Source organism: Pteropus medius, unplaced genomic scaffold (assembly GCF_902729225.1).
Source record: "Pteropus medius unplaced genomic scaffold, Ma_sr-lr_union100, whole genome shotgun sequence".
NCBI classification, from domain to species: Eukaryota; Metazoa; Chordata; class Mammalia; order Chiroptera; family Pteropodidae; genus Pteropus; species Pteropus medius.
Window position 1 is genome coordinate 11,581,293 of NW_024354500.1, and position 16,946 is coordinate 11,598,238.

Below are 16,946 nucleotides of genomic sequence, written 5' to 3' on the forward strand. Positions count from 1 at the left end.
AGCATATGCCAGAATGTTCTTCCTTTTTAAGGCTGACTAATATTCTCTTATATATATGTACCATATTTTGTTCATCCGTTCATCTGTCAATGAACACTTGGGTTGCTTCACTTTTTGGCTTTTTTAAATAACACTGTCATGAACTTGGGTGTACAAATATCTGTCCAAATCCCTGCTTCCAATTCTTTTGGGCATATATGCAGAAGGGGAGTTGCTGGATCATGAAGTAATTTTATTTTTAATTTTTTGAGAAAAAGTAAGTTTTCATGTATTCTCCTTTATATTTTCTAAATCCAATATAATATAACAATGTCTATTTAGTCCTCTATTTGGACTGAATTTTTTTTATATGAAAGAAATTTTCATACATTTATATTACAACTAAAAACAAATGTATCAGTATAACATTTTACTCATTACAAAGCACTTTCATATACACTGAATCACCGCTCTGTGAGATAGGTAAGGCACATAATGTGAATGTTTTAATGGTAGAGAAATCATTCGCGGTTGGGTATCTTTTCACAAGCATGCCTTTGATACAGTCTTTTAATAAATTGAATAACTCCTTCACCTCCCTGTCTCTATTTTAGCATGTTGCAGGACAGGATTAGGGTAATCAGGAACAAGAGTATTACTTCTGTAGGTCTGTGGTTCACATTTGCCATTGTATTCTTTCATGCAAAAAATAGATTAATAAATGAGCTCTTTCTTCTTTGACAAGTTTCCACTATATAATTGCTGTCATTACGGACATGAAGGATATCATCATCACTGCACCGGGGTTGGGGAGGGGTGTCCCAGACACCCTATACTGTGCCAGTGCCTGGCTTGCTGCCTGAGTCCCTCGGGGAGCTTGAACAAACAATCAGATAAAACTAACAAACAAAAGGCTCCCTGGTGATTCGGATACAAAGCCAGGTTTCAAATCATTATGTCTATGTGAAAAATTCTAACATATGACTGCCGAGTAGAGTATGGTAAAATTATGGCATCCTTTGAGATGGTCTGTTTCTCCATTTAGGCTGAACTGAATTTTATTGACTTTTTCTTCTTCAAATAACAGGATTATTTTGGTTCTGTTTTCCTAGCTCTCTCATCTCTTCAGAAATTGCTGTTACAAGGCGATGTTTAATGGGTCTTTGAAGATCTTCATTTCTGTATTTATGTTTGTAGATTCATTGCTGTCATTTAGTTCTTGGTGGTGTTTCATAAACATCACTTTCTAAGCTTATTTACCTGTATTGCTCTTAAAAAAAAAACTGATTTCTTTTAGAGGAATTGTCAGTGTTCACAGTGGATTATGTGCAAGTTAATTTTAGTTGGTCCTTTCTATTCTCTTGATAATCTTTCTCATTCCATTTGAAAAATTTGAATTTTGGGTGAAGAGAGGCTTGAGTTGATATTTTCTGAGTAATTATATCCATACTGCTCATATGTTTGTCTTTATCAAACTACCGAATGCTTGGCACATGTGTATCTACTGAATTTTGACTTCTTGATTAGTTATATTCTTAGACAAATAGATATTAGACAAATACTGGTTAAGTATGAAAATTTATATAAATTTCTTATCTCCTCAGTCGTTTTTTTTTAAATTATTCTTTTTGAAATGTTCTTTAAGTTTGGTATATCTGAAATCGGGTATCCATTTACGGCAGTGTCTGAAAGCCCGTGCGTGATCTTGGTCTTCGTGTACTTTACTTACTGTTATATCTCGATTCCACTTACAGAACTAAGTATCAGTGGACTGTTTTGAGATGGTCCATTAATCTTTCTCTTGTGACTATGTGAAGAATTAAATAGATAAAATAAAAGAAAATAGAATTAGGATAGTAATTCAATAAAAATTTTAATTTTTAAATATATTAGCCAGATTTCAAAGGCACATGAGAAAACTTCATATGAAGTCTGTTTAGGATACAAAGGAAGAAGAATGGCCTTGGTTTTATGCCAATTATTGCAAGTGATCATTTAAAAATTTTTTGGCAGCTAGGAAAATAATTCCCACTAATTTTATGTTCAGGAAATACATTTAGCTTTAATTTTAAATACATGAATAAAAAGTCTTTGCAATGTTAGGCCAATGTTTTTGTCATTTTATATATTAAATGATAAAAATATTTTATTTACATATTAAATGACAAATATATTGTCATTTAATATGTAAATAAAATATTTTTATCATTTTATATAAATTACATTTAACTTCTAAAATTTGAAAGATGTTTTGTCCACTATTGATTATGTATTACGATTCTCGATTCAAATTTTCTTGAGTTTTGGATTTTCTCCAAAGAAGAGCTACCAAAAAATTGCTGGGAATGTCATGGATCTGCAAAGTGAAAGTCCTGTTGCTCTGTGTCCTGTAGATTCATATTTGACTAGAGTGTGTTGTGCATCTTCACTTTCAGTCTTCTCCAGCTACAACTGTTACGTCTCCTAATTCTACACCAGCTAAAACTATTGACACATCCCCACCGGTTGATTTATTTGCAACTGCATCTGCGGCTGTCCCGGTCAGGTTAGTTGATGAGTATGCAGTGAATTGTTTATTAATATTTCGATGAGGTTTTGTTTTATTTTTATGTACTGAACCCAAATGATTTCAGAAAATGAAAGCTAGTCCTAATATGTGATATTTTTATTATTTTAGGTACACAAAGCAAGTTCTTTTATACCCTATACGGCCACCTAGGCCTGTACCTCTCAAAGCATTAGAAAGATCTAAACTGTGGAAATCACTTTGTTGCCCGCACATTTGGGAAAGAAAGTAGAAAAATACTGCCCACACTTCAATTCTTCTGAAATAGGCTGATAAGGAAAATGTTCTTTAAAAGTAGTTTCTCGTGGGAAATTTAAAGGGTGCTTAAAGTGCTTTAAAAAAAAAAAATCACCTTTGTAGCTGAATTTGATGGTCCATCTGAGGGACTCAGACTCTGGTGGTAGGAAGAGACCCCTGTGGTGTTCCTAATCAGCTTTTAAAGCACCTGCAGGTCAGAACTGGCGTAAGAAAGGTAGGGGTGCATGAGCATTCTGTGAAATCTCAGGTCGGCCTAAAATAAAGCCCCAACTCATAGGGGCTTCCTCAAATAATAATGGTCAACACTTTGTTTGGCTGTTTTGCCTTGAGAAGATGCTAGTCTTGTTTTCTAGTATCTATGACTCTGATTATAAATTCCTTGTATTTGGAGACAAGTTTTGAATTGAGCAATAAATCCAACTAATGCACCCATGTTAACCATGTGTGTTACCCTCTACTTGCTTAGTTCTTCTTTTTATAATCTCAAGTTTGGTAAAACCAAGTCCTTTCTGCCTCTATACTAAGATAAGTTGCTTCTTATAAAAGCTCTGATGTGGATCTTAATAACAAATATGTTTCCCTATCCTGGCACTTAGATCACTTGTATTTATGAAATGGACATCAACACTAGGCAAGTTTTAGGGTTTTTTTGTTTTTTTTTAAAGCAGCAGAGGTCTGTTTTCAAAAGAGTATTACTTGAAAATCTAAAATGTAAAAAAGATCAAGATGGAACTGCCGTATACAGAGAAGGGTGGGGAACCTGGGCCCCTGATGGCTTCGCACCTGATCTGGTGACATTTAGGCCAGTGCTTCTTCAAGTTAAATGTACATACGAAACACATGGGGTCACGTTAAAATAAACATTCTAGTATAGTAGAAATGGGGTAAGGCCGGATATTGCATTTCTAACAAGGTCCTAGGATGCTCCCAGTTTGGGGACCACACTTTGAATAGCAAAGCTCTAAGCTCTTCCTTAAAACTTCTGCAGATGGGGGAGCTTTGAAAAGCACAGCCCCAAGTGAATAAGAATAAAAAATATAGAAGTATTTTAAGGTGAAGCGTCATAACAGACAAACCTGATATATTGTTGTTTACTTAGAGAAAAGGAATAGTAGTAGTTATTTATTTTAGTATCTTTGGTTCATAAATAAGTTCTTTTTCTCAGGACAATTTTTTCATACAAAAAAAAGTAGAATATAGAAGAAAGTACCCATAATCTCATACCTTTAATATTTACAGTATGTTTCCTTTGTCACAGTTCTCATAGTCAGCATTTCATAACATATTTAAGAAAATTCCACCTTACTTTGAGGCATTTAGGTTTTCCCTTTTTTAATTTCTGCACTGTGATCTGATAGTGACCCATTGCTTGAAGTATAGTTTAACTTTGTTATTGTTTATAGAGCAAGAGTTGGCAAACCATGGGCCAGGGGTCAAAATGCACCCCACTGTCTGTTTTTGTAAATAAAGTTTTACTGGAACAAGGGCACATTTACTTGTTTTTGTATCGTCTGTGTCTTATTTCATTCTACTACGGCAGAGTCGAGTAATGATAGAAATCATTTAGCCCACAAACCTAACATACTTAGCATCTAGCCCTTTACAAAAGTAGTTTGCCAACCCTTGGTAGAAGAACATATGTTATACTGCTATACTTTCCAGAACGTTACTCTCATATTTGATTTAAAATATACAAAATCTTTGATGTTTTCTGTATAAGCCTTTATTTAAAAAGCATATTTACATTATAAATTTTCAAACTCTGATTTTAAAATTATATTTTCCTTTCAGCACTTCTAAACCATCTAGTGATCTCCTGGACCTCCAGCCAGACTTTTCTTCTGGAGGGGCGGCAGCAGCTGCAGCACCAGCACCACCACCACCTTCAGGAGGAGCCACTGCTTGGGGAGGTGAGTGAAACCAGACAGCCATACCATTTATCTATTTAGTTGTTTTTATTCAGGCTATAACAGTTATACTTACCTTCTAAGGATTCAGAATGCTACTCAAAGAGAAAATGCTAAGAATGGTATATATTGATTGACATATATATTGAAAGAGAGAGACAGAAACAGAAAAAGTACCTGTAATACAGTTAAAATGTTCAAGTAGTCATATACTTTTAATTTTAAAAGTTGGAGCAGAGGTAGTACTATTTTGCTATTCTGAAATTAAGATTATTTTTAGTACTTGTTTTCTAAAGATTCAGGCTTTAGAGAATTGGATATTCCTGCAAATTTGTAAGATTAATCAAAGGCAGCATTTCTAATTTGGTTTGTTCAGGTATAGCCTCTTTCATTGATTCCTTTCGACCTGAATTAGTTTAATTCATGTTGTTTTTGACTTAATGCACTTGAAATCTGGAATGGATTCTTGTTTGTGTCAGAAAAGATCCAAACTAAACTGATCGAGAGGAATGACACTTAAATGCTTGATTCCTATTTTATTCATGCATCTCAGAAAAAAAAAAAAATAAGCTCATGTAAGTATTTGATTAAAAGCATATTTAACACTAATATAAAAATTAAGTTAATTGCTGCATAATTCCAAACGCTACACAGAGTTGGTTTTAATATATTGCCTTACTACATCAAATTATCAAAATAAAAAATTTTAAAAAATTTTAATGACACATGCAACTATAGAAACAACACAGAGAAAGTGACTTAAGCAAGATTGTGGAATAGGAGATGCCTCCATCATATCTCCCCACAGCAATAGTAATTTGGCAACCAGCCATGGATAAAAGTGTCTCTGTGGGAGCGTTGAGAACCAGAAAGGAGGTTGCAAAACCCCAGTAGAGCCCAAGACCGAGGAGGGTTGTTTTGAGAAGTCTGGCCTATGCCCAGGTGGAAAGCTCACCAACCTTGGTTCTTGCTACCAACCTAAGACAACACCACCATCTTCCTGTGGACTCACATGAAGTCCTATTTGACTTTGGTTTTGTCACCAGCAATATCTGCCACGGGACCCAGGAGGAGCCACGTGTGCCTGTGCATTGGATAACAGGTGCTGACCTTGACAGCAGACTTGATCAGACAGAATAAAGACAGCAAACTTAAGAAGAGATCATTATAAAATATCCAGTTAGCGAAACTAAAAAGAAAAATAGTGAACAAAGCTTACGGGCCGTATAGGAAAAAGAGTGAACAAATCTTATGGGACGTATATAGGATGATGTCAGATGAACAAATATATGCATTATGGGAGTCTCAGAGGAGAAAAAAGGAGAGAAAATGGCATAAGCTTATTAAAATGGCTGAAAACTTCCCAAAGCTTGGGAAGGATATGGACATTTATATTTATGTAATTCAAAAGTCCCCAAGCAGTATCAACCCAGAGATGATTAGCCCAAGACACAGTTTTAATCAAACTGTCAAAGTCAGTTACAAAGAAAATTTTGAGAAAGGCAAGAGAAAAATCGACTCATTACTTACAAGGGGATCTTGATAAGGCTATCAGCACATTTATCAGCAGAAACTTTGTAGGCTAGACAGAAGGAAGTAGGATGATATATTGAACGTGCTGAAGAAAATAACTGCCTACCTAGAATACTATGCTCAACATATCTCACCTTCAGACATGAAGGTAAAAGACAGTCCCCAACAAACAAAAGCCGAGTGAGTTTATTACTAGACCTACCTTACAAGAAATACTAAAAGGAGTCCTTCAAGTTAAAACAAAAGAATACTAAGTAACAACAGGAAAATGTATGAAAGTATAAAGCTCACTGTTAAATGTAAATATATAGTCAAATTCATAATATTCTAATACTGTAGTGATGATAGATTAATCACTTTTAACTCTGGCATAAAAGTTAGAAGACAAAAGAATTTAAACAACTAAAACTACAATAATTTCTTAATATATACACAGTATAAAAAGATGTAAAGTGTGATATCAAAGTATAAGATGCAAGGGAAGGAGGAGTAAAAGTGTAGAGTTTTTATATGTGATTGAAGTTAAATTGTTATCAGCTTAAAATAGACTATTATAACTATAAGATGTTTTATGTAAGCCCATGGTAAACACAAAGAAAAAAAATACCATAGTAGAGTCTCAAAAGATGAAGAGAAAGAAATCAAGGCATACCACTAAAGAAAATCAACAAGAGAAAAAGACAGCAAGAAAGGAGGGAGAGAGAGAAAGAGGAGAGAGAGGGAAGGGGGAGGGAGGAAAGAAAGAAGGAAAGACAGAAAGGAAAGAAAGGAAGAGAGAAGGAAAAGAACAAAGGAACTACAAAACAGAAAATAGTAAACAAAATGGCAATAGTTAAATCCTTACCTATTAGTAATTACTTTAAATATAAATGTATTAAATGCTTCAATCAAAAGACAGAGTGGTTCAAGATCCAACAATATGCTGCCTATAAGAGGCTTGCTTTAACTTTAAGGCTACAGAAACAAAAACTAACCACTATTTTTGCTTTTTGCCTTTTTTTTTTTTTTTTTGTAAAAGCGAAAATCCTCTTCAGATTTTTTAGTTGGCAAAAACAGTGCTAATATAGATCTTCTTTAAGATAATATTAAAGAAGATTGAAATCATATTAAGTATCTTTTCAGAACTCAGTGGTATGAAAGTAGAAATCAGTAGCAGAAGGAAAATTGAAAATTTTACATATATGGAGATTAAATAATATACTCCTGGCCAGCCAATGGGTCAAAGAAGAAATCATAAATTTAAAAGTATCTTAAGACAAACAAAAATAGAAGCATACCATAACCTATGGGATGCCATAAAAGCAGATCTAAGAGGGAAGTTAATAGTGATAAATGCCTGAATTAAGAAAAAGAGAGATCTCAAATAAAAAACCAAACTTTACACTTGAAGGAACTAGAATAAGAACAAGCTTAGTCCAAAGTTAGAAGAAGGAAATGATAAATATTTGAGCAGAAATAAATGAAGTAGAGACCAGAAAGACAGTAGAAAAGGTTAAAGAAAACTGAGTTAGTGTTTTTTTAAAGATTTTTTAAAATAACAAAACTTTAGCTAGACTAACCAAGAAAAAAAGAACAAGGACTCAAAAAAAATCATAAATATTATTACAACCATACCAAAGAAATACAAAGGAACATAAGAAACTACTATGAACAGTTAGATGCCATCAAATTGGATAACTTAGAATAAATGGATAAATTCCTAGAAACATAAAATGGACCAACACAGAATCATAATGAAACAGAAAATCTGAACAGGCCCATAATGAATAAGATTGAAACAGTAATCCAAAATCTCCCAACAAAGAAAAACCCTTGACCAGACAGCTTCACAGATAAGTGCTACCAAACATTAAACAAGAATTAATGACAGTACTTCTCAAACTCTTCCAAAAAAAATTGAAAAGAAGGAAATATTTCAAAACTAATTTTTGAGGCTACTATTACCCAACCAGAGACAGATAAGGAAACTATAAGAAAAGTAAATTACAGGGTGATACCCCTGATGAACATTACTTTTAAAATCCCGAACAAATATTAACAAACCCAATTCAGCAATACATTAGAAGGATGATACACCATGATCAAGTGGGATTTATCTCTGGGATGCAAAGGTGGTTCAACATATGTAAATCAATAAACATGGTATACCACATTATAAAGATAAAGGTTCAAAATTATACCATTTCAATATATGGAGAAAAAACATTTAACAAAATTCAACATTCTCTGAGGATAAAAACTCCCAGCAAATTAGGTATAGAAGGACTGTACTCCAACATAATAAAGGCTGCATATGACGAGCCCATAGCTAACATCATATTCAATGGTGAAATGCTGAAACCTTTTCCTCTAAGATTAGGAATAAGACAAGACGCCACTCTCTCCATGTCTACTCAACATTGTATTGAAAGTCTTAGAGCAATTAGGCAAGAAAATGAAATAAAAGGCATATGAATCAAAAAGGAAGAAGTAAAATTACCTTTTCAGATGACAAATATGAGAAAGGCTTACATGTATAAAATTCTAAAGACCCCACCAAAAAACTGTAGAACTAATAAATGAATTCAGTAAAGTTGTAAGGTAAACAATCAACATACAAAATCCATCGCATTTCTATATACTAACAACAGATTGTCTAAAAAAGAAAGGAAGAAAACAATTTTGTATACAATGGCATTAAAAAGAATAAAATACTTAGGAATTAATTTAAGGAAACAAAAGATCTGTACACTAAAAACTATAAAATATTGATGACAGAAATGGAAGACACAAATAAATGGTTTGTGTTCATGAGTTGGAAGAATTAACATTATTAAAATGTCCATACTACCCAAAGCGACCTACAGATTCAATGCAATCCCTAGAAAAACTGTAACAACATTTGCCCATAAATAGAAAAAAATAATTCTGTTATTTGTACAGACCACAAAAGATCTCAAATAGCCGAAACAATCTTGAGAAAGAACGAAGTGGGAGGCATCACACTTCCTTATTTTAAGCTATAGTACAAAACTACGGTACTCAAAACAGTATGGTATTTGTATAAAAAGACACCTCAACCAATGGAACAGAATAGAGCTCAGAAATAAACCCACATCTACATGGTCAACTAACCTTTGACAAGGAAGCCAAGAATGCACAGTCGGGAAAGGATAGTTTCTTTAAGAAATGGTGTTGGGGAAACTGGATATCCACACACAAAAGAATGAAATTGGAATCTTATCTTACATCACATACAAAAATTAACTCAAATGGATTAAAGACTTAAATATAAGACCTTAAACCATAAAACGCCTAGAAAAATACATAGAGAAGAAGTTCCTAAACATTGGTCTTAGCAATGAATTTTTGATATTACACTGAAACACAACAAAAGCAACAATAAACAAGTAAGACTATATCAAACTAAAAAGCTCTGCATAGCAAAAAGAAACCAGCAATAAAATGAAAATGCAACCTATAGAATGAGAGAAAGTACTTGGAAACCATCTATCTAATAAGGGGTTAATATCCAAAATATAGCAAAGAAACAAATAACTTGATTTTAAAAATGGGCAAAGGACCTGAATAGATATTTTCCCAAGAGGACATACAAATGACCATAGGTATATGAAAAGGTGTTCAGTATCACTAATCATTAGGAAAATACAAATCAAAACCACAATGAGATATCACCCCACACTTGTTAGGATGGCTGTTATCAAAAAGACAAGAGATAACAAGTGTTGGTGAGGGTGTGGAGAAAAGGGAGTCCTTATATACTATTGGCGGGAATGTAAATTGGTGTAGCCATTTGGAAAACAGGATGGAGATTCCTCAAAAAATCAAAAATCGAACTACCTTATGATTCACCAATCCAACTTCTGAATGTATACATATGGATATGAATATGGATATAAGTATGAGAGATCTCTGTACTCCCATGTTCATTGCAGCATTATTCACAATAGCCAAGATACAGAAATAACTGAAATGTCCATCAGTGGACAAAAGGATTAGGAAAATGTGCTATATGTATTCAGTGGAATATTATTCAGACCTAAAAAAGAAAGAAAGCCTTCCATTTGTGAAACATGGTGTACATGGAGAACATTATCCTAAGTGAATAAGCCAGACGCAGAGAGACAAATACTGTATGATCTCATTTAAATGTATAATCTAAGAAAGTCAAATTCATAGAAGCAGAAAATAAAATGGTATTTGCCAGAAACTGGACGTAGGGGAGGGAGGTGGAGGGCAGAAAGCAAAAAGGGGGATCTTGGCCAAAGGGTACAAATGGTAAGCTTTAAGGTGAAAAAATTTTAGAGAGCTAATGTACAGCATTGTGACTATTGTAACAATACTGTATTATATACTTGAAATTTGCTAAGAGAGTAAATCTTAGGTATTGTCACCAAAAAATAAAGCTAGTAACTATGTGAGATGATGACAGTGTTAATTAATTAGTTTGATTATGGTAATCTTTCACAATGTATATGTGTATCAAACTACCACACCGTGCATCTTAAATATGTGCTATTTTTATTTCTTAGTTATACCTCAGTAAAGCTGGGAGAAAAATGAAACAACATAGGTAAAAGACATTAACTTGCTGATGAGGAAAGCAGTAAAATGATAACACTGGTTCAAAGTGCATTTTGAAGAATCGAGTATTTATAGACATTTGAAAGGGAATGTTAGAATAAGATGGCTAGGTTAGATACAAAACAGGTTAATGTTTGATAGGGCAGTAGAAACCATATCTTGAGGTTATCTTTTCTCCCACACAGAATATTATTTGCATCACTAGCAGACAAGATCTGTAACTTAATATATCATCTCAGAATCAGGATCCTTAATTAAGTTAAATTGCAAATTCCCCTAGATAATTAAATAATCCTTGGGTGGACTTGATAAACAGTGTGTTACTATGACATCAAAAGTACATGCTATCATCTCTTGATTTTATTTCTAAGTGTTTTTGATAACAAAATAAACAAAAGATAACCAGTTCTCTAATAAAGTTGCTAACTAGAAATATGAGCATTTTAAATATAGGTGCTTTTCCATTTTTAGTATTTCAACCTTTTCCTATGTCGAAATGTTCAACTCCCAAGCTTACAGCTATCAATTTTTTAAATAAAATTGTTTTTTCAACTTCATTTAACTTTATCGAATTTCAGTCGGTAAAGGAAAATTTTGCTCTAGAGATGTTATAAAGGCATTCTTCTAGTTCATATGTTTTCATTTGGAACTTCATTTTTAAAAAAATGATTACTGCTATTTGCTAATAATTTATTTTCATCATCCTAGTGTCTTGTACAGTGTATGGTATTATTGTTTATTTAAGAATCCTTCAAATCTATATTTTTAAATCGTACTTTCTCCATCATAAAATTCAAATGTGACTTTTACATTTAGTGATTTAGTTAGAACTTTAATGGACAGCGAAGCTGTAGACTGTCACCTTTCACCTTATATCTCTAGCATGAAATTGAAGATAAATTTTGTCTCCTTTTTACTTTTGACATCAAAAGAATGTCAAATAAAAAGTGTTTACATTAGAAACATCCAAACCTGTATAGAATTTTTATGAGTTTATTTGAGCCAAACCAATGACATGTCAGGAAGCAAGGTTTCAAATGCTCCAGAGAATGACAGTTTTACAGTCCTTTTTATACATTTGGAATTAAGAAGGGACCAAGGAAGATTACATGAAGGGAGGAGAAAGCAAGGCAGGGAAATATCTAGAACTCTGGAGTACAGGATAGTTAACAAGAGTATGTGCTCCCTTGAGAGTGGTTACTGCCTCTGAGGGATCTGAAAAAGAGGATTACTCTGGCATTTCAAAGGTGTGTTAACCTAGATGCACAAGAACAAAGGACAGGGCTTCTGTAAAGCAAGGATAAACATTTTGCTAAAGAAGTTGTAGGCCTAGAGCTGACTACCTACCCTGATCTGCCCAGTTAGGAGTTTATGATCAGATAACCCTGTGAGGTTACTTTCAGTCACTGATTTATTACAGAGCCCCTTTTTCATTCACAAGAGAAAAACCTAGGTGAACTCTTTTTAAATTGCAGTGTAGCATTTTTATTCATATTCATCCCCAAATGCTTTTTGCTAAGACACATAATATTGAGATTTCAGTGGATATAGAAGAAAAGAGAATAGTGCGGTTCCAGCCAGGGCTGTCTGACACGGACATGTAATTTGCGCATGATGAAAGGGTCTGATATATCCACACTGCTTTCTGCTAGCCAAGCTGCGAGCCTTCCATGTCCTTGAGACAAAAAAAGTGCTTTTCTTTGTCTATCTGCTGGCCCAGAGGGAGCACTTTTTCTTATAATTAAGACAGAAGCCTTGACTTAGGCCCTGTGGACTAATAATAAACGTTGGAAAGAATACAAAGTATGTTTGAAATTTCTACCTTTGGCCTCATAATAGGGAGAACATTTTCTTCATCATAGTAAATTAATCTCTCAGCACAAACGAGGATGTGTGTGTTGTATTTTCATGTGTCTTAGAAGTGGGAAAACAGATAATTTCTTATAAATGCTTGAAGTGAAATTTCTACCTCTTGAGAAACATGGAATTACTGCTAGGATTTTATTAGAATAGACCTATTAGAAATTAATTACCAACATGCTTTTGAAGGCTCATCAATATTATGTGATCATATAACTTTAATAATTTCCATGTGGAATATTAACTACAGTGCAAGCAGTTTTGTAATCCATATTATCATTTTCTCATTAATGAAATCTGAAGGATATCTATAGGCTATTTTCATATACATGGAAATATGCAAATGCACACACACGCACACACACTCTGAAAGATTTAGAACCTTTGAAATTCACAGTTCAATAATGAAAATTATTGTTTGATTTAAATGTTAGTTATTACTATTATTAGCTATCATATTCAAGCATTTATGTTTCAGATATGGGTAAGCACTTAAATATATTAACACATTTAATCTTCATAATAATCTAAAAGTTTAGCCACATCTCACTGCAGAATATAGATTTCCTTCTTAATTTAGTTGTAGTTGTGTTTCCTCAGTAACAATGAATATTTTATTTATTTTTGCATTATAGAAATATCTTGCAATTTCTATAATGCAGAAAAATCTCTGATTATATACTACTTGGAAATAAATGGAACTCTACTGCTGTAATCTTTTTTTTTTTGTATAGTTTAATTCTTTACAAAAAATGGCAGTTTTGAGAATACTTAAGAACTGTTCCCATCATCCTAAAATAGAAACTTTATAGTAGAGGAAAATTTACATAAAAGAAGGAATAAGCAGCAAGTTATGTTTCATCTAGAAAATTAAGATTTTAGAGACTAAAATCTGGTTTCCAGGAATGGAAAAAGTTTGTTAATGTCAGTTATCTACCAATATGCCTAATTATCGTACATTTTCCTAGAAAATTTTACTTTTCATCTTCCATCATATCACTGCAGGAATTATCAACACCTTACAGCCAAAAATAACACTGGTCAAAAACAAGGAACAAATATTTTAATCTTGTATACTTTTTTTAAATCTTTTTATTTCTAACTCCTTCTAGTACACATAAATAAGTCTTTTCCTTTCTCACTTACCAAACGTATGAAAAAAGTTGCTCATTCTCTAGCATAGACAATAGCAGGTCTGGAAACTGTTAAATCACATGGCTCTGAGCTCTTTTGCTAAGTCACATTGCACCATGAAATAATCATTGACAAGGGCAGGGCTAGGGAGAGTCCCACCAGTGCCAGGAGAAGAGAGAAGCCAAGTCTGTCTGGCTTCTGATGACCCACTTTGGTTTCCAATTAATATTTTTAGGAAGTGTAACTATGGAGTAACATTTGTATGGTTCAGGTACTGTTGGTTTGAGGAATTATTGCAAGGACCTTCTGTTTCTTAGGATTTTGGACCTGGCCACCTAACAGCAGAACATACCCTAATCAACATAGGTCAACCAAGTCAATATAGGTCCTTTTCGCCTGCTATTTATTAGGTATACATTCTAAAATTTCAAAACTGTTTCTGATGTCAAGTACTCCATGTGCTATAATTTCCTAATGTTGTTACGAAATATGTAAGGTTTGGTTAGAAAGAGGCTTGATTATCTTAGTGTAGCTGTAGAGTGCCTTATATAATATTCATTGGGTTTGAAAAATATACAATTAGATGAATGTGATTATTTTAATGTCAAATTTCTATTTCTGAGCTTTTTAAATGTCTTCTAGAATTTTTGGTTACTGAGTTCTCATTTGTATTTTTGTTTTCTTTTTAAATTATTTTTTTTAATTTTATTATTAGTTTCAAGTAAACAGTACATTGGTTAGACATTTATATAGTTTATGAAATGATCCCCCTGATTACTCTATCTTCCCTCTGGCTCTCCGCATAGCCATTATATTACTACTGACTGCATTCCCTATGCCATGCCTCTCATCCCTGTGACCATCATCAACTACTAATTTGTACTTCTTTAACCCTTCACTCTTTTCTCTCAGCCTCCAAAACCCCTCCCTTCTGGCTGTCACCAGATTTCATTTGTTTTTCAGGCTTTGAAAAAAATACCTCCCTAATGAGTTCTGATTTAAAATTTATGATTAAAGTAAGTTTCCAGTAACATTCACGAATTCAGATATAAGCCCTGAGGTGTATTATGTGACTGAAAGCAGAAGAATGCCACTGGACACTAAATGTTTAACCTAAAGTCACAGTATAGTTAAGAATAATCCCTCCTAGGCTTTTTTATTTAGGATGCCAACTGTAATCCCACTGTTGAACAGTAAGAAAGTAGGAACGTCCCAGTGGTATGCTGACCTCAGAAAGACTGAAAAGTTTTGATGCATAACACGTCACATTTATCTTAAAAATAATTCTCATGTGTTATCACATAATGGTTTTAAATGTTAATATTTACATATCGACTTTAGAAAATCTGATAATGTGAAACTTATAAAGAAAATGGTTTAGGTTAGGGTTTCTTTTTTCTAGCCCCTAAACCTGCATTAATTTCTTCAACTATGTTTCGTACGTTCTACAAACTGTAGCTATTATGAAACCTCTTTTTCTCTGGCATTCTGGACTGCAGTAGCAAATCACATAAAGAAGATCAATAAAGTTCAGTTAGCTACAGTTTCTTCAGAATTGACATTTATAGTATAGCAAAATCAAATCAGATGAAATGGTAAATCTGGTAAAAAATAAGTCAAGTTTGTCAAAATTGTTTAGACCTGACTTAAGGTAAGTGTCTTGACCTCCCTTGCTCTTAGTTTTCCCATCTATGAAATGGGAAATTGGGTCTAAAGGATCTTTAAGGTCCCTCTCAGCTCAAAAGTTCTATGATAATAATATGTAATACAGTCATCCCTCAGTATCCCCCAGGAATTGGTTACAGGACCCCAACGGATACCAAAATCTGAAGATGTTAAAGTCCCCATACAAAATGAATAGTATTTGCATATATTCTATACATACCCTTCCATATACTTTAAATTATCTTCAGATCACATATAGTACATAATGCAGTAAATGTCATGTAAATAGTTGTTGTATTGTTTGGGGAATAATGATAAGAAAAAAAGTCTGTACATATTCAGTACAGACGTAACCATTCATCATAGGCCTAGCTACATAGTACACATCAGCAACAACACGACTTTTTTTTCAAATATAATTTTTGATTCACAGCTGGTTGAATCCATGGATGTGGAACCCATGGATACGGAGGGATGACTGTACATTTATTTACAAGTGGCCCAGAAAGTTAGACTTTCTTTAGTGCCTCATCCCGCTTGGACATTGGTGTGGTTGAATGTTTCAGCTTTATCTCTTATTTCTTCGTATGCTGACACATAATGGACATGGATAGACCTTTTGGGAGAGGGTGAGTAAAGCTTTATTTTAAACTTCTGTTTTGAGAGACTTCCGCATCTTAATAACCGTCCTCGTTTTGATTATTTGAAATCTGGTATATCTTTTGTCCTTTCCTTTTCTTCTCTTCTATTTGTTCTCCATCTCTGGTGCAACATAGACTCTTTGGCTGCACTTTCTTCTGTTCCCTCTGAAGCACAGATTTCAGATCCATTTGCACCAGAACCTACCCCTCCTACTACAACTGCTGAAATAGCAACTGCTTCAGCTTCTGCCTCAACTACTACCACTGTTACTGCTGTCACTGCTGAAGTGGATCTCTTTGGAGGTTAGTTAGTCACATCACTCTTCTTTGGTTTTCCTTCCAGGATTGCTAACATTGCCTTAAAAATTTGTACATTATATAACAGCATGTTCAAGTGTTTAAGTACTTTTTAAATGTTTATTCACATATATTTATCTTCACTAAATTTATCGAATTTATCTTCACTTAATTTTAGTGGTTTTAGAGCAGAGGTTGCAATGCTTTAAATCCATTTGATTTTGCATTTCTTAAAAGTTAGGATTTAATTTGCTACTAGGACTCAATTGTCCCATATACGCTCCCACCCTGCAGTATTTATACAAGAGTGGTACCAGACCTCTCGATCATAATTAGGTTTGGCTTCTTGGAAAAATTCAAACTAGCAGAGAGACAAATGTTTGGTGAATATGAGAAGGGAAATCCTGGCCTAAGTTAGTTCTTAAGATTTAGGACAAAAAAAATCATCTAAGAATAGTTCAGATTTGGAAGTCTCTGAAGAGAGTTTAGGGATACACCCATTTTTGCAACTTTAAGCTTATT

At 33.6% G+C, this 16,946-nt stretch overlaps 1 protein-coding gene across 20 annotated transcripts in view; it reads left to right on the top strand.

Annotated features, from left to right (window-relative positions):
- The window catches only part of SNAP91 (synaptosome associated protein 91), a 125,433-nt gene that overhangs the window by 68,808 nt on the left and 39,679 nt on the right, over nucleotides 1-16,946 (top strand). For 11 of the 20 annotated variants that reach the window (XM_039852840.1, XM_039852839.1, XM_039852854.1 and 8 more), the window contains 4 exons: nucleotides 2,415-2,524; nucleotides 4,595-4,713; nucleotides 16,101-16,115; nucleotides 16,263-16,430. In XM_039852840.1, the coding sequence (XP_039708774.1) occupies nucleotides 2,415-2,524; nucleotides 4,595-4,713; nucleotides 16,101-16,115; nucleotides 16,263-16,430 (412 nt within the window). Of the gene's footprint in view, nucleotides 1-2,414; nucleotides 2,525-4,594; nucleotides 4,714-15,919; nucleotides 16,116-16,262; nucleotides 16,431-16,946 lie in introns of those variants that run through there. The other 9 variants (XM_039852847.1, XM_039852849.1, XM_039852851.1 and 6 more) reach the window with 4 other exon arrangements.